General features: G+C 27.7%; 3 protein-coding genes across 3 annotated transcripts; all 3 read right to left on the bottom strand.

Annotated features, from left to right (window-relative positions):
* Positions 1 to 59: 59 nt before the first annotated feature.
* On the bottom strand, positions 60 to 14,911 carry LOC122715636. Its single transcript, XM_043937976.1, has 12 exons — positions 14,704 to 14,911; positions 14,103 to 14,355; positions 13,717 to 13,820; positions 13,097 to 13,429; positions 12,421 to 12,696; positions 11,988 to 12,045; positions 9,571 to 9,692; positions 8,067 to 8,265; positions 1,290 to 1,393; positions 705 to 1,031; positions 207 to 482; positions 60 to 131 (listed from the first exon to the last, which is right to left on the bottom strand). Exons 1-12 carry the CDS (start codon positions 14,896 to 14,898, stop codon positions 60 to 62), a joined length of 2,319 nt encoding a protein of 772 aa, XP_043793911.1. The 5' UTR covers positions 14,899 to 14,911.
* LOC122715696 (odorant receptor 30a-like) lies at positions 6,825 to 11,292 on the bottom strand. Its single transcript, XM_043938067.1, has 6 exons — positions 10,635 to 11,292; positions 9,909 to 10,161; positions 9,571 to 9,674; positions 8,016 to 8,330; positions 7,315 to 7,590; positions 6,825 to 7,159 (listed from the first exon to the last, which is right to left on the bottom strand). Exons 1-6 carry the CDS (start codon positions 10,830 to 10,832, stop codon positions 7,106 to 7,108), a joined length of 1,200 nt encoding a protein of 399 aa, XP_043794002.1. The 5' UTR covers positions 10,833 to 11,292; the 3' UTR covers positions 6,825 to 7,105.
* Positions 14,912 to 15,243: 332 nt separating the features above from the next.
* On the bottom strand, positions 15,244 to 19,332 carry LOC122715691 (odorant receptor 13a-like). Its single transcript, XM_043938061.1, has 6 exons — positions 19,141 to 19,332; positions 18,506 to 18,758; positions 17,623 to 17,726; positions 17,039 to 17,365; positions 16,343 to 16,618; positions 15,244 to 15,866 (listed from the first exon to the last, which is right to left on the bottom strand). The coding sequence occupies exons 1-6, from the start codon at positions 19,330 to 19,332 to the stop codon at positions 15,798 to 15,800; spliced, it is 1,221 nt and encodes a 406-aa protein (XP_043793996.1). The 3' UTR covers positions 15,244 to 15,797.
* Between the last annotated feature and the right edge of the window lie 86 nt (positions 19,333 to 19,418).

Here is a 19,418-nt window from a genome sequence, read left to right on the forward strand (position 1 = left end):
GAGATGAGAAAGAAACTTCTTTTATTTCGTTCAGGCATAACAACGATCTTTCGATTTATTTACATATCTATCGTTGTTTGCTCCGCACGATTTCTCAGCAACGTGAAGTACGATATAGCTGTACTTAGAATCTAAGACAAATCAATTTATTATCAAATTAATCTTATATTAACTTTTGTGTAAAATTTTGAAGGAATGAAACTTACGCTGGTGTACGTCTCGAGCGAGACAGGGAAGAATCCCAAAGCGGTGAGGTAGCACGGTGATTTCGACCTCATGATAACAAGTATCAAGTCTTTTCGCAACATTTTCCCGTATTTATCCATCGGCATGAACGACCATAAACTGTTGTACGTAGCGTTAGCTATGTTCGTACTGTCTCGTATCAAACAGTCGCAACTGTAGGTGAACATTAGTAGTTGACACATGCAAGTTATTAAATGAAACGTGAAAATTAGACGACCCATAAGAGAGGTGTCTTCCTATTAGAAATTACATTATAAATATCATGGTTAAGACGTAATAAAAAGTAGAAGCAAATGTGATTGAAATTATGTATTTCCATTTTCGAGTATTTTATATATAATTACAAAAAAAAAAAAGAAAAAAAATAAGGAAGATAAAATTGGAAAATCGATATAAATATCTATCAAGTGTCAAAGAAAATTATGTATAAATTTGAATGAAATATAAATAATACTGACCATAAGTATTAAATATCCGTCGAGGCATATTAACAAGCTGAAAAGCAACACTTGTCCAAATATTATGAAATTCGATACTATTTCCAGTTTTTTGCAATATTCGATAAGCGTTTGATGTTGTCGAATGTAAGTTTTGAGCTTAGTGTATTTACATATACTATAGGGTGATTTTTCCGAAAATTGGTAACACTTTTCGCATATTTCATTGCACACGTTTGAAAATCGATGTTGCAATATGCGAAACTGGCCGGCAATGTGTAGATTTATAATACACATAAAATTGTCGAAATAGAGATAGCATACGCCAACGTGATACAAAGACAATATCTATTGGGTAAAAAAGAAATATATATATAATAATTGGATAAATATATAAAATTTAATATTTTCAATATTATATTCATATGGATTTTCTTTTTTAATTGGATTATATATTAATAAATTATTTTTGTATAATTAATTTAATTATTAATTATTAGAACAATATTATAACTGTGTCATATTCTTTTCGTTTTTATAATATTAGCGTATAAAAGAAGATTATATTAAATTTAGAGAAAAAATTATAAAATAATATCTTAATACCTCTATAATAAACACCATTTCAAAATAAGGTGTCATGTACCATGATTCACTGAGCCACAAATTAAATGGATGTATTCTCTCCGTTTCATTTTTCCCTACATTTTCTAAAAGATAAATTAATATATATATATATATTTTTCCCCTTACTTTTGTACTGTGTATCATATGTAACTGCAACAATTTGATAAAATTACTCATAACTTACTTAAGTTAGAATTATTTTATTTTTTTTATTATAATCAGAGCAGAAATTAAAATTTATTATTATTTTATATTATTAATATTAAATTGTCTTACCTTTAAGTGCTCTTATTACAAAAGAGAAGACTGTCCCCTGAGAGAATAATGTGAAAGTGCAAACGAAGAAAGTGGAGTAACGTTTGCACGTATTTATAATTATTTGCTCGTGCAAGTCGTACTTTAAATTCCAAAAATTCGTTTTCGCGTATTGTATCATCTTGAGCAACTTCTTTTTGTACATTAACGAGATGGAAATCTTGACTAAAACCAGAATTATCGTTACAAGATTACATATGATCAGAATGCTATCCTGTAACCAAACAATAACACGTACTCGATTAATTCAAATAATTCAAATAAATATTCTTTGGATATTTTTTACTTATAGAAGAAAATTCTAAGCAACTTGTTCTTATATATTAATTCAAATAATTCAAATAAACATTCTTTGGATACTTTTTACTTATAAAAGTTAAATTCTAAGCAACTTGTTTTTATACATTAATCCAAATAATTCAAATAGACGTCCTTTGGATATTTTTTACTTATAGAAGAAAATTTTAAGCAACTTGTTCTTATATATTAATTCAAATAATTCAAATAGACATCCTGTAGATATTTTTTACTTATAAAAGAAAATTTTAAGCAACTTGTTCTTATATATTAATTTAATTCAAATAGATGTCTTTTGGATATTTTTTATTTATAGAAGAAAATTCTAAGCAACTTGTTCTTATATATTAATTTAATTAATTCAAATAAACATTCTTTGAATATTTTTTACTTATAAAAGTTAAATTCTAAGCAATTTGTTCTTATATATTAATTCAAATAATTCAAATAAACATTCTTTGAATATTTTTTACTTATAAAAGTTAAATTTTAAGCAACTTGTTCTTATATATTAATTCAAATAATTCAAATAGACATCCTGTAGATATTTTTTACTTATAGAAGAAAATTCTAAGCAAATTCTAAGCAAATTCTAAACTTGTTCTTATATATTAATTCAATTAATTCAAATAGACATCCTTTGGATATTTTTTACTTATAAAAGAAAATTCTAAGCAACTTGTTCTTATATATTAATTCAAATAATTCAAATAAACATTCTTTGAATATTTTTTACTTATAGAAGAAAATTCTAGCAACTTGTTCTTATATATTAATTCAAATAATTCAAATAGACGTCCTTTGGATATTTTTTTACTAGTAGAAAAAAATTCTAAATTATCAAAAAAAAAAAAAAATATCGCATTATTTAAAAATTCGACTCACGCTAAAATTTCCCCAGGTGAAGTACAGATCTCTGGTCTCGGTCGCCACTGCGAAGAAAACAGCGAAGAACGTATAACTTAGAGTCAAATTTCTTCGACGTTCCTCCACGCAATTGCTCGCTATCCAAAATCCAACGATCTTCATGTAAAAAGTCATGACGGTGATCGAGAGATCTTCACCAATCTTCTTCGAAGTCATTCTGAATCTTCAATGACGGGGCTTGTTCGTGGTCGACGAGGATCGATCGATCGAAACGTCACGTTTATCACTGCTATATAACACTGTCTCTCTTGACAACTTTCGTTTCGTATCAATCAGTCATCTTATCCAGACAATTGGCTGTTCTATACGTCATTGTGATTGCCACTCTCGCACGCGAGGAGAAGCGAGAAGATCGATGAATTATGCACGATTCTAGGGGAAGTGTGCGGTTATACGAGTGTAACTCTTGTTGTATCCGTTGGTTCAGTAATTCAGTTTGCTGCTTGGGATCGCTCGAAGAATACGTACACGCGTAATTCAACTTGTGATTGTTGTGGACAAACGATGACAATGGAATTTGTACAAGAATTTGAGTGAGTTTTTTAAAAATTTAAAAATACACACACATATACACACACACACGAGAGAGAAATTTGAGGAGGATTTCTTTTTATTTAAAAATTATTTCTCATCTTTTTTCAATTTTTCAACTATTGTTCTTCAAATGTACAAAATGAGATATTAATAATAATAATAATAATAATAATAATTTTGGATAATAATTATTTTTTATCGACGATTGAAGAGAAAAAGAAACTATTTAGAGAGAAGTATTAGTATAATATTATTATACTATCAGTCTTGATATGTCGGCTGCGAAAATGGAATTCCAATTTTTTTTGTTTCTTTCCTTCATTCATTTCTCTTTGACCGTATTTTTAATTTTTCAAGTTCACAAAATCTCGTTCGATCCAGGGAAAGATCTCTAAAGTTCCTTCATGAAATTTTCTTCGTTACTTTGGAAATCCTTTTATTATTACACTCCGTGGTATTTACGTGGTGTTTTCCATCTTTAGGGACGACTGTTTCAACAGCGTGAAGTACGACATTGCCGTACTGAGTACCTGATTAACAAAGAAAATTAATCATCGAATCTCAAGGGATGCAACGTTGTTACTGTCTAAAAATATTTTTGAACAATAAAAATCTGGAAATATGGCCGTGATTACCGCGGTAGAGGTTTCGAGGGAAACGGGGAAAAATTTGCCGGCCGTCAAACAGCAAACTCTATGCGATCTCGTCACGACAATTATCAGATTTTTTCGCAGAACTCGTCCAACGTTGTCCATCGGCAACCCCGCCCAGGGGCCCGAGAATATAGCGTTGCCCACTTTCACGCTCTCTCTTATCAAATCGTCGCAACTGTACGTGAACATTAAAAGTTGGCAGAGAGTACCGATAAAATTCAACGTTAAACTGACTTTTCTCGAGGCAGGTGTATCCATCTGTTCGAATGATATAAAATTGATTTATTTTGTCATATCGATAGTAACATCTTTGTTGAATGAAAATAAACAGTGTTGCCAAAATTCAAGAATTTCAATTAATTTAATTTTGATAAAAAATACATGTTTATGATTAAAAATTGTAAATTTTTTCGTTGATTCATAAAGTTATGTATCGAATAGCTACTTCTCTTTTATTGAAATTTTCCACGACTATTTTGCGAAAAAGAAAAAAGTATAACGGCGTTAAATCACACTTTTGGATCTGGCCGGCCAATTTTGATCAAAAATGAGAAATTAAATGACTCGTGCAGTAATTGAATTGTTTCTCGGTATGGTCTGTCGTCCCATATCTTGTGATTTAGGCACGAAAAACTGGCTTATTATGTGACACGTTGTGGATGCATTTGTTTCTCAACGATCACTCGCGGATTTTCTGAACCCCAATCATCGTTGAAGACTATTTTTTTCGAGAAACTTTCGTTATTTTTAAAATATTGAACTGAACAATAAAAATTGTTGTAGCGCTCCATTTTCTTTCGCACAAATGGCGCAAAATTTAAATTTGAATTTTGGGACACCATTTATTTACAAACCGAATAAAAATTTCGTTGAGAAAAATATCAGTTATACAATTCTGATTAAATGAATAAAAGAAATTGTCTTTTTATTATTCGATAAATCCAACGAATTAATTCATTGAATTTGAATTCAAGTTAGATATCCATTTTGCGTTCCAATCGATGATCGATATACACCAGTTGCATACCAACCAGAAATAATTGAAATCCCACGAGGCATATCACAAGAGCGAGGAATAGAACTTGGCCGAGCACGATTATCGTGAATATATCTTCCAACTGTTTGCAATATTTTGTCAACGTTTGATGATGAATCACGCAGTTCTTCAACTTTGCGTAACAAACGTTTGCGCGACAAGATTCGCCTGTTACGGTGACGTTCAAATTTCTCAGTCGGTATTGCAGTATGCGAAATTGACTGGCCACGTGAAGATTCACGATGCACAGTAAATTGTCGAAACAGATGTAACACACGCCGACGTGGTACACGCAAAGTATCTGCATGCGAATGATATTACATAATAAAATTAGAGAGAAAATTAAATTAAATTATTATATTAAATAAATTAATTAAAATAATTATTATATTAAATTATTATACAAAATTAAATTATTATATTTTCCAAAATTCGAATATTATACGATATTATACGATAAAATTAGAGAGAAAATTATTATATTTTCCAAAATTCGAATATTATTTTATAATTGGAAGAATTAAAGAAGAAGAAGAAGAAAAATTACGGATGAATTCTCACCTGTATGACGAAAAGGATCTCGAAGTAAGGCGACAATCCTACAGGGAAATCGACCCACAGGTTGAACGGCAATTCTCTGTTAGATTCGTTCTTTCCTATATTTGCTTGAAAAATAAGACTAATGTTGTCTTTGTGTAAAAATTGTATAATTTTATTTTTTTTTTTTTTTTGAAAGTTGAAAATTGAAAATACCTATTATCGGAGTGATCATGTAACCGGTGCAAGTGCCTTGAGCACAAAAGCTAATAACAACGACGAAAATGGTGCAAATCCTCTTGCACTCGGCCAATATTAATTTCTCTTCTGGGTCGCGATACGGGCGCCAGAAATTCTTCTGAGTGAATGTGACCAGATCGAAAAACTGCATTTTGTGAGCGTACAACACACCGACCTTGAGCACGACGATCATCAGGTACAAATTGTTGCAAGAGATATAAACGCTGTCCTATTATTCACCATTGATTTTCATTACATTCTTCTCGTCAATTAACATAAACGTAAACACTCGTTCTAACGGGGAAAAGAAACTTTACTCACGCTAAAGTTTCCCCAAGTGAAGTAAATATCCCTGAAACCGATGCACACGATAATGAAAAGCGCCCCAACTGTGTAAACCAATGCGAAATCCCTTCGACGTTGTTCATCCCGATCGGTGGCCAACCACAATCCAACTATTTTCATGAGAAAACTCGTCCAAATTATCGAGATGTCTCTGCCTTGAGTCGATCGCATGGCCGAGGAAAAAGAATGACTTTTACTTCAATGCGAATAATAAGTTCACGCTTGATCACGATGACGCCTTTGATCCTCGTCACACGCTTTGATCTGTCAATCTTTTTGAAAATGCCAATCACGATCGTTGCATTGCTTACGATCCTTTTTAAAGGATCTTTACGTAATCTCGCGTGAAACGTGGTCGTTGCAACGTAACGGGGGTAAATTATTCATGATTCGACGAGGGAATGGAACACAATTGGCATGATAATGGGGGGAGAGAAGGTGGGATTGATGCGAGGGGTAGATATAGTATTGCGTCTACCTTGGTTGATTAAGCGCTTATGCTTGTGCAGAGGATTGTAGAAGTGGTATAGAATCATAGAATAATGGTAAGATTATGGTGATTATAATCAAGATTTATTTTTGGAGATTTGTTCAAGTGATTTTTTTATATAGATTTTTATAGTGGAATACTACAATAGGGTGGAATGACAAAATTAGAATTGTACAATTATCTTTTTTAATTGTGTTAAAAATTTATCTTCTTTAATCCTTCAGATTAGAGAAAACTTTTGTACATTGTTCGTTAGATAAAGTTTGTGTGCATTGTGTATTAATAATTGATTAAAAATATTACACTGATATATACTTATTATTAATTGATTAATTTTATAGATGTATGTAAAGATAAAAATTAATTTTTTTTTTCTTTAATTACTTGAACACAAAGATTGAACAAATCTGTGTAAATTATATTATTTCATAGATTCCCTCAAGAGAGTAAAATACGACACGGTAGAGCTTATAAGCTGCAACAAAAATTTTAGCATCATTAATAACAATCTTTTTTCTAAAAAATTTCTACGTAGTAAAATATTCATTGTTTGAAAATTTATTTATTATTGTTATTATTTGATTAACAATATGTTATTTTTTATCGTTTAATAAATGGGAGATTGCTTACACTAGTAGACGTTTCCAAGGAAACAGGAAAAAATCCTCCAGCGGAGAGGTAACATGGCCGCATGCATTTCATCATTATCATCCTTATATCTTTTCGCAGCATTTTTCCAGTCTTGTTCATTGGCAATGTCGTCCACCAGCCTGAATACATCGCCAACCCGACATTTCCACTTTCTTCTATCAATTTGTCACAAATATACGTGAAAAAAAGGATGTGAACAAAAATACCAATCCCAGAGAAAATGAAAATGAAGCGCGTCGTTAGAGGTACGTCTGCCTGTATACATTATTTTTAATATAAAAATTTAATACAATTGAAATATATTTTGCGATCTTTATATTTTTATTATAAAATATACAGATACGTTTAAAAAACTTGATTCTAGAAAACATACAGAAAAGTTGGTACGCAAAATATCGATTGAGAATAATTTATTTATTATTATTATGTAAATTTGTTTTATTCTTCAAATAGCATTATATTTATTTTGTATCTTTTTTGTATGTTATCTAGATATTTTGTACATTTAAAATTTATTATATAAACGTAATTATATAAACAATTGAAAATTGTCTTACAAATTAATATTTGGAAATTCTTGTTGAAATTTTGTTAATTGGATCGTTCATGAGATTATTATTAAATAAGAAAATCCATTGAAATGTGTATATACATTTTTTGTAAAGAGAAATTATACGTACTATAAGTATTTCGTAGAAGGCGATACACATTATCAAGCTAAACACAATCACGTGATTCAAAATCATCAACGTGTAAACATAATCGAGTTTCTCGCAATATTTGAGCAACGACTGATGCTGTTTTATGCATTTCTTTAAAGCTTTGTAATATTTGTCCGTGTAAGAGATGATATCCTTCTGTTCCTTCATGTTCGACCATATGGTGAGCATTCGATGTTGCAATATGCGGAACTGGTAATTCACATGCATGCTTAATACGCATAAGTAGTTATCGTTACTCAAATAAGTCAGACCTATTTGTTGTAGAGCTATTAACTGTACGAATTAATAATTTTCCATTAGATCATCGATAGAAAATCGTCAAAATCCTCTTATAATATTAACTGGATTCACAACGATCCTAGAACAGCAGTTCTCATATTATACGAATACAAATTGGGAAATTCTATTGGCAACAATTACGCCACGATTTATTTAAGGGCGAAAATTGCATTGAAAATTATTTTCAAGAGTAATTCTTAAATGTTTCTCTCTTAAAATTCGTAGTTACGTTCTATATATATATATTTATTATAATATTGATATTGATCAATAATAATTAATATAGTTATCGCTAGGCGGCTATGATCATGATTCAACCACGATCTTAATATTGACTCGTAATACCGATTACGCCGCTAGGCGGTTCCTGTTTCTCACTAGTATTATTTATCGCTATTAGGTATAACTATTAATCCAAATAAGGGGATGTCATCCGTAAGTAATGTGTGTAATTGTTAGTGTATAGTGTCTCTTTTTCTATATTCCTATGGTCCTTGCAGTCTATTATCTATCTGTCCGTCATCCAACGACATTTGTAACTTTTGTGGATTATAAGGTAATAATCCATATCTCATTTTACTTTTTGAATTTTTTGGTCAATTTGAAATTTTGATGTAATAAAAATATTGTACTTATTGAGACTAAAATTGGTTTCAATTTTTCCTAATTGCCTCGAATTTTGAAAATTAATTAAGCTTCGGTACCAATGTTTCTTTCTCATTATCGAATCAATATTATTATCACAATATAAGAATTTAAAATAAAAGAACACATTTGATGTTTCGAATTCTCGAGAAATTTTTTGCTATTTATTATTTGGAATTCTTAAAGTCCTATGTAAAAAATAATTTATATAAATATAATATGAATTTAAGTAATAGTAGTCCAATATATAATTTTTAAGTAATAGTAGTCCAATTGAATTTGAATTTTAAATTTTAATTTTTTTTTTTAAGAGTTTTAAGATCTTGCAATGTTTCGTATTCGAATTTCACGAATTTAGAAATTAGATTTCGATATTCTATATTTAATTTAAGATATATATAGGGTTGTTATTTTTTTGAAATTTGAAAAAATTTTTTAGAGTATAAATTATCCATATATTATCTAATTCTGTATTTCGTATACCAGATAAGAGAATCACTGTTCTAGAAATCTAATTATGTGTTAATCATTTTCAAATATAAATGGATGTTGTCGCATTTCGCATCATATAAATAAAGATGTATAGTACCTGCGAGGCGAACAATAATTCGTAATATGGTGTTGTGCTTAACGGTATATCGATCCACATTCTGACCGGAAGTGTTCTTTCTGATTTGTTCTTTCCATGATTCACTAAAAAAACATTCATTTCTGTAACATTGTTTCTTTTAAAATTAATATCGATTTATATTTTTTTAATATTAAAATCTTACGATATTCAGAGAGATTTCTGAAATTTGTGCATTAAGACTGCAACGGGATTGATTTAAGGTTTATTAAGTATATATAAAGTTATTTTAATTGATAAAAAAATTTCTTAGAAAGATTATTAAAATGCATAGAATTTTTGTTCAGTGATTTACTCACCGTAAAATGGTGTAATTATATAGAAAAAAATAGAGCTTTGTACAAAGAAGTATGCGATTATGGTCCACAAGTTGCAAAACTTTTGACACTTCGTGAAAAGTAATTTTTCGTAATTTTCATATTTGAAATGCCAAAAATTCTTCTGAGCATATATTATTATTTTCACAAATTCTCTTCTGCGAAAGCTTAATATTATAAACTTAGAAAGCGATAGTATGACTATTAGTAAGTTAGATATTATGAACATACAATACTGCAAAAATAAATTCAAGATTTGATTAATATTTGTGCAATGTACATATCTTAAATATATATAATAATATATATAATAATAAGAACTAAAATATCGAAATTAGGTGTTAATAATTTAATTTTGACATTTTTGATACGAATTTTTTTAATAATTATTTATGACATGTTTGATATCCATCGAATGTTCCATGTTATAATTTTTCAGATACAACTTTCAGATATTTTTGAAAAAAATTCTATTCTTTTGGAAAAAAATCGATCAACAATCTTTCTCTAAAACTAATTTTCTTGAAAATTAATTGCATCGTTTTCAATTTTTCTTCATTTTGACGACCGAAAAAAACCATTAATGTCAAAACAACGTACTTCATCTTAACTTAAAATTCTGTGATGAATCCATAGTATAATATTTCTTTATATATTCGTATAAAACTAAGAGATGTAACAATTTTTGGAAAATAATTTCGTACTTACGTTAAAATCCCCCCAACTGTGATAAATATCGGTGATATTAATATATAAAGCATATATATGCGAGGCGACAGTGTACAACATATTGATTCTTCTTTGACGTTCTTCTGCTTTGTTGAGCGTTATCCAACTACCCACGGCTTTCAATAAAAATTGTGACAATTTGAGAGAGATATCTGAGAAGTTTCGTTTCGTATTCATGACAATCTTTTCATTGTCGATCTATAAATCACGGGAAAATTAATAGATTCAATAAAAATTTCGCTTTTTGCGAAAATGAGTGACATTACTTTGATGTATACTCTTTTCTCCATTCCAATGATGGAAATAAATACAATCCTTTTTATCGATATCTTGTAACATATGTTTGAAGGAAAACACGATTATTTTTCTCCTCCTGGGAATACACAACCAGTTGTTCGACACGTGTTGATTATTTTATCACGCATGGTGGTTCGATGAATAGGTGCAGTTAAGGGAAGTATATTCTACTCGTTATTTTGTTCCCTACCTCGTTCTGAGGTTGATCACATCAAGGCAAGTAATCCGTATTTGCATTTTTGGATAATTATCTGTCTTATGTATTTAAAGTGTTTTAATAGGAAGTTAAAGTAATTTGGAAATATTTCAGTAACTTATCATGATTATTTTGAGGTACGTTTTACATCACCTTATTTATAAACTTGGAACAAAGTTATACTAAATCAATGGATCATTATTTAAATTATTTTTTTATTATTTAAATGTTTTTTAAATTTCATCGTTTGCTATAATCATTGAGGGAATCTATAATTCATCAAATATTGGTTAAATGTAGCTTAAATTTGGCAATTAAATAAAAAATTAATATATTCTTGTTTTGTTCTGTTGATGCAAAGTGAAAGAAGATAGAAAGGTAAAAATTCAATTACTTTTTATTGCATTTGTGAGTAAGAATGTAATTGTATATTTGCAATTTGTATAAAAAGCAGAATATTATTTGTTTTTGTTTAAATAATATTAAATAGAATTATTTAAATTTGTAATTAAATAAAATATTTATTTCTGGAGGAATATTGATTTAAAATATACTCTTTGATCGAAATAAAAAATTCATTTTTATTCATTTCACTGATTTTGAATGTTCCAATATTTTGTATTTATATTTTTTATATATATAAAAAAAATATGTATTTACATAGAAATACACATACGATTCAATAATGATTATTTATTAAAATGACCAATGTAACAATGTTATCCATTATTTCATATAAATTATCCACCTTCACTTTATTCTTTTTTTTTTTAATGGAAAATGTACAACGTTCGATCCGAGATATTTTATTAACGAGTTTTTAGTAATTTATGAGTCATTCGCGTTTTCCACGCGATTATTCAGCAATGTGAAATACGATACCGCTGTGCTCAAAATCTGTAAAATGTAAATGAATAATTTAAACGAAAAAATTTACTACAATGTTTCACGATTCTAATGATTTTTAAACTACAATTGCACTTCTTAAACTACAATTTTGTTTTAATAAGGATTAATAACCGACATCTTTAAATATTTTTTTTTCAAATTTAAATTTTTGTTCAATATCATTATGAAAAATATAGCATAAATATATTATTCATTTTGTATCATGTAATCACAATAAATATTCCAAAAAATTAATACAATTCAAAAAAAATTTTTAACATGAAAAATATTCTAATTTAAAAATTATTGTTCTTAATGTATTTATGGTGAATTTGTTTTCGATTTTATGATACAAAAAAAAAAGGAAGTTGTGATTATACCTACCTTGGTATAAGTTTCCAACGATACAGGGAAAAATCCATTCGCAGTCAGACAACAAACTCGTCTGGATCGCTTAATCACCATTATCAAATCGTTTCGAAGCATTTTCCCAAATTTGTCCATCGGCAAAATTGTCCACAGTGCTGAGTAAGCTCCTACAGCGACATTATCACTGTGTTCCATCACATCGTTGCAGCTGTAGGTAAACATGAATAATAAAAACATCGAGCCACTTAACAGGAATACGAAAATGAAGCGTCTCGCTGTAGAAGCAGTAGCCTAGAAGAGAAGAAAAAAATATGTTTTCATTTATATGTAGAATATAAAATTGTGCAAGTGTAATTCAAAGATTTGAAGTATTTATTAAACAATTATTAATTACATATTATTAATAATTATACAACATTACGAATATAATATTTCCTTTTCTTTTGTTCAAAATGAGCTCTTTAATTTAAATTCAAATTAGTTAAATTTTAAATTATCAATTGTTCTTTATATAAAGTTTTATATTTATATAAAACGAAATATAAATGCTACAATAATGTTAATTTAATGTAAATTTTATCACATTTTTTTTATTTACATTTTACAATATATTATATAATTATTTTGGATTCCTTCTATCCTAATTATTTTAAAAAATTATGGAATATTTGATAAAAATAAATTAACTAACCACGAACACTTGATATCCGAATAGGCAAATTAATACACTGAATACCAACACTTGTCCAAGCGTAATTATGGTGTACACGTTCTCAAGGTTTTGATGGTAATCGATCAATGCTTGATGATATCGGACGCATTTCTTAAATTGCTCGTAAAATTTGTACATCTGTTTTGCTAATGTCGATTGCGAGTCCTTTTCGCGTATATCGTGCTCCGTGTCACACAATGTCATAAGCCTATATCGAAGTATGCGAAATTGACCGGCCAAGTGTACGGCCATGATGCAGAAAATATTGTCGAAACAAAAATAGGAGATTCCAATATAATATAACGATACCGCCTGTAAAAAAAAAAAAAAAAAAAAAAAGAAGAAAGAAAGAAAGATGAAAAACGACACGTATTTCTTTTCCTTTATTATGAAAATGAAGAAATATTTATTGAATATTATTATTTAAATTATTTATATTTTCATTTTGAACAAAAGTGGATATTTATTATTCATTTATTAAAAAAGAAATTTGATAAATTTAATAAAAGAAAGTTATAACTCCATTTAATATAATTCAGAATTTTTTGGAAATTTATTCGATCGTTAAAAAAGAATAATATAATGTAAATTTAAATTACTTGGACAAAAAATATTATCTCGTAATATGGCGTCCTTGTTAGCGGCAAATTTATCCATATATTGAACGGAAACATTCTCTCGGATTCATTACTTCCATTTTGTGCTGTAACAAATGTGCAAACTTTTTGCTTTTTTTTTTCTATAGGATAGGATATTTTTGGAAATTTCATAAAACAAATATAAAAATTTGTAGTACATAAGAATTTCAAATTTTATGAGGATAATTTATTAAATTGTATATACAATTCAAATTTTTTAAGTTAAATTAAGTTTATGAAATAATTTATGAAATAGAGATAGAGATTGTGCATTTTGACAATTTAGTCAATCGAGTAAGAGTTTTAAATAGTGTTTTAGATAATTTTAATCAAATATTTAAACCCACTAATGACCGGTGTCGTTAGATAGGACATCACGGTGCACATGCCAATGGTGGTGACGCAGGAGATGAAAAAAATGCATGTTTTTCTGCAATCGTCCAAAATTTCTTTTTCACGATAATCGTAATTAACGTTCCAGAAATTTTGTTGCATGTACACAATTAGATTTAAAAATTTCCCTTTATACATCAGTATGATGCATATTTTGATTAAAGCCATTATCGTAGTTATGGTATTCGTCATAGCGTAAAGAATATCCTGAAACGAGTCGTTTTGAGAAAATGAATAATAATGACAAAAGAAAAAAGCAAAAATTATGAAATAACACAAGTATCATATGTTATAAACCATTCAAATATTATATTTTCTTATATCCATCCTTGTCAAATTGTTCTAAAAGAAAATATTAATCATTATTATTAATCAAAATTAATAAATTTTTACAAAATTTTTCTCTTTTAAAAATCACAAAAATCACAAAAAAAAACCACTTCAATTATATATTGTTCAGATAATCCAATCCTTCAGTTTTTAAATTTTTAAAAATCACGCGATAATCTTAAATTTTATCCGTGTAAAAGATACGAAACAATTGAACATACTCACGCCGTTGTACAGCAACGTGAAATACAAATCTCTCGTACTGATTATCGTGCCGCAAAACAACATCCAAATCGTGTAGATGAATAACATTTTCATCCTGCGTTGTTCATCAGAATTATCAGACATCCATACGCCCACGTTCTTCAAGAAAAATGTCGACAAGCTTATCGATATGTCCAATTGGTTATCCGTTTGCATGGTGATTGATCAACGTGTATCGTCGCCTCGTGTATCGTCTCACGCGCAACTTCCATTGAGTATATATCACGATAATAATTAATAGGCGTTTGATAGTTCGTCGATTTCTTCTCATCCCTTCTTCTTTTCTTTTCCTCGACGGGAATATTACAAGTGAAGTAGTCAAGAAAAAAATGATTGTCACCCTTTCTATTGTATTATTAAGGATAGAACGTGTATTATGTATTATAGTAGGGTGTATAGAACTCTTGGATCGATTCGAATTTATGCGTGCAGTCGATGAGATGTTTCGACTTTTTTTCAGATTTTAAGAAGGAAGGTGGAATGGAATATTGTTGGAATCGATGGAAGAAGATAGAAACAGTAAATTTGGATATTTAATTCTGTTTGATAGTAATGAGAACTGTGAGTAAGAGTTATTGTAATTAATAATTTAGATATATTTGTATTTTATATAAAAAATTAATCCTAATCAATTGACGTATTAATTAAATAAATAAGTTTAATAATTAGATAAGTAAATATGTTTATTTCTGGAAAAATATTGATTTAAAAAGTTTTATGATTGAAATTAATTGGATCTTTATTTAATCGATTGATTCGGATTGATTTTGCAGCATTTTTCATCTTTCTTTCTGTTTTGTAATTTTTGGACGTTTGAAGCATTATCGAAAATTTAATCTTTTATAATTTTAAAAAGAATGTATTCGCGTACAAATCCAGTTTAATAGTGGTTATTCATTATTTTATTTATAATTATAATATTAATGATTAATAATACAATGTCATTATATTATTTCGAAAAAATTATACACCTTCGTTACATTCCTTTGTCTAATGGATTTGAATGTGCAATGATTGATCTGAGATATTTTGTATTATTGAAAAGTTGTTATTAATTACGTGTCATTTGCGGTTTCCACGCGATTACTCAGCAATGTGAAATACGATAGAGCTGTACTTAAAATCTGTAAAAATGTAAAAATAAATATTTTAATCATCATCCAAGGAAGAAAATTTACTTTTTGAATATTGCACTTACATTGATTGTAAAATTAATATTCTATGACAATGATTCTCAAATTTGTGCTTTGTATAATTTTAGACAGAATTAAGAATCGAGATCTTAAAGTATTTTTTTAAATTCAAATTTTTATATCACAAAAAATATAGTACAAATATTATGCAATTTCCATTAATTTTTCATTAATAATAATAAATTTCTAGTATTTTGGATTATGTAGTTGCGATAAATATTTCAAGAAATTAATAGTTATGAATTCAAAAATGTGATAAATATATCATTAAATTTACAAATTTTAAGAATCATTTTATTTTATATTGAATTTATGAATCTATCAGGATTATAATTTTGATATTATTGACAATTGACTGCCACCATTTTTAAATGTTTATTTTGTACATAGATTAGGATTATACCTACTTTAGTATAAGATTCTAATGACACAGGGAAAAATCCATTCGCGGTCAGACAACAAACTCGCCTAGATCTCCTAATCACCATTATCAAATCTTTTCGAAGCATTTTTCCAAATTTGTCTATTGGCATAATCGTCCACAGTGCTGAGTAAGCTCCTATAGCAACGTTATCACTGTGCTCTATCACACCGTTGCAGCTGTAGGTGACCATAAATAATAAAAACGTCGAGCCACTTAACAGGAATACGAAAATGAAACGTCTGGCAAAAGAAGCGGTAGCCTAAAAGAAGAAAATATTTAAAAAAACATATTTTTATGTAAAATATAATTATGGAAAATATAAAAAAGTATATAAAATCTAAAGATATTTATTGCATAGAGAAAAAAGTCAAATAAGGATATTACAAATATAGTATAATACATTTTCAAAAATTTTCTTTTTTTCTAAATTTTTTAATATAAACTTAAATTAATCTGTTAAGTTTAATCTGATTGTTGTTTATACATATTTAATGGAACGAAATAATATTTTCCACGAATCTTTAGAAACAATTCAATTGCATATAAAATATAATATATTAAACATTTTAAATATTTTCTTAAATTTTACATAAATTTAATTATTTATGTCTTTTCTATCGATAATTATTAAAGAATTTTCGAATATTTGATGAAAATGAAATAATCTTAGAATACTAACCACTAAAACTTGATATCCAAATAAGCAGATTAATATACTATATACCAACATTTCTCCAAACGCAATCCTGGTATACACGTTCTCAAGGTTTTGGTAGAAATCGATCAATGCTTGATGATGTTTTACGCATTTCCTAAATTTCTCGTAAAATTCGGGCATTCGATTTGTCAATATCGAATCCTTTTTATATATCTCACATTCTATGTCACATAATTTCGTAAGCCTATACTGAAGTATGCGAAATTGTCCTGCCAAGTGTACGGCCATGATGCAGAAAATATTGTCGAAACAAAAACTGGCGATTCCAATGTAATATACACACATTGCCTTGTAAAAAAAAAAAATGAAAATTATTTTCTCTGTGTTACAAGAATGAAAAAAGAAAATTGATACAGATATTTATTTAACACTATTCGAAATATTATAAACTATTGATAGGATCATAATTTCATCGAAAATTTATTATTTGAAAGAGATATAAAGAAGATTTAAATTTATTATTAATGAAAAAAAATATTTTAGAAATTACTTAATTATTTATTTGATCACTAAACGAGAAATAAAAATATATAATTTTAAATTACTTGTATAAGAAACATTATTTCGTAATAAGGAGTCTTTGATAATGGTAAATTTATCCACATATTGAACGGAAGCATTCTCTCGGATTCATTGTTTCCACTTTGTGCTGTAACAAATTTATAAACCGTTTGCTTTTTTCTGTAGGATGGGAAAATCAATTCTAGAGGCTAAAGAAAATTACAAATCAAAAGTATATATAAATTTTGTTAAAAAGACTTATTTACTAATTTATAATCAATTTATGTTTCTATTAATTAAAGTAAAATAGAAATAGAGTGAGATAGCGTGACAGAGACAGAGCAATGTTGTTCCACTTCCGTCTCGTTTCGTATAACGTAGGGCACTGACGCATGACACTCTCTCTATTCCTCGGTTCTCCTCTATTCTGAACATTATTCATACTTATTCTAAGACTTTCAATTCAAAATAAATAAGTTTCGATCGACATTTTTGGATATCAACTTTGATATTTGTTTTTATTTCTTAAATCGATCTTCCAATGGTGTCCCATGAATGTATTATTATTCTGTATATTAATTGTTCATAAAAATTAAATCTATATTAAGTGTAGATAAAAACTTTATTCAAAATTAATTAAATTATCTAAAAATAAGGAAAAAAATTTTTCCAATATACTTTTAAATTTTTAAATTATTTTTTATTATCAAATTTTTTTTAGGATAATTAAATATTTTAAAAATAATAATTAAAAACTTATTTATTTTTATTATATATAACAAAAATTAATAAATTTTATAATATCGCATTATATATTGCATTATTTTTTAAATTAATAAAATTTATTTGATAAAGTGATATAATAATTTGCTATTTATTTTTTTCGGGGAATATATAAAATTTATTAATTTTAATTATTTAACCTACCAATGAATGGTATTATTAGATAAGATATCATAGCGCATATGACCATGGTGGTAAGAGATGAGACGAAGAAAATGCATGTTTTTCTGCAATCGTCCAAAATTTCTTTTTCACGATAATCGTAGTTGATGCTCCAGAAATTTTGTTGCATGTACACAATTAGATTTAAAAATTTTCCTTTATATATTAATATGATGCATATTTTTATTAAAGCCATTATCATAGTTATGTTATTCGTTATAGAATAAAGAATATCCTAAAAATGAATTGTTTTTAAATGAATAATTATATAAATAAATTATAAAATAGCTGATACACTGATATTATAATATAAATTATTAATTATTCAAACGATTTAAATATTTTTTCTTATTCTTTTATTAAATTCTTTGTAAAATGCTAATTATTATTATTAATTCAAAATTCATTAATAACTTTTTTATAAATTCTCTTTTTAAAATTTTTCTTACTTAAAAATAAAAAAAAAAGAAAAAGATTTCCTTCTAAGATCCTTTTCAGTATCAATTTTCTATTCTTACATTTTAAAAAATTAAAATTTTTTATACAATAATCTAAAATTTTTCAAATTTTGTTCATTTTATCCATCACATTTTATCCAAAAAATTGAATATACTCACGCCGTCGTACAACAATGTAAAATACAAATCTCTACCATTGATGACTATACCAGACAACAAGATCCAAGTTGTATTGATAAGCAACATCTTGATCTGACGTTGTTCACTAGGATTATCAGACATCCATACTCCAACATTCTTTAAGAAAAATGTCGACAAGTTCATCGATATATCCTGGCTTTCCGTTTGCATGATGACTGATCAACGTACTTTTCATATATCGTCCCACGCGGAACATTAAACGAGTATAAACCACGATAATAATTAATAATTTAATA

Source organism: Apis laboriosa, unplaced genomic scaffold (genome assembly GCF_014066325.1).
Source record: "Apis laboriosa isolate Shangri-la unplaced genomic scaffold, ASM1406632v1 scaffold39_cov144, whole genome shotgun sequence".
NCBI classification, from domain to species: domain Eukaryota; kingdom Metazoa; phylum Arthropoda; class Insecta; order Hymenoptera; family Apidae; genus Apis; species Apis laboriosa.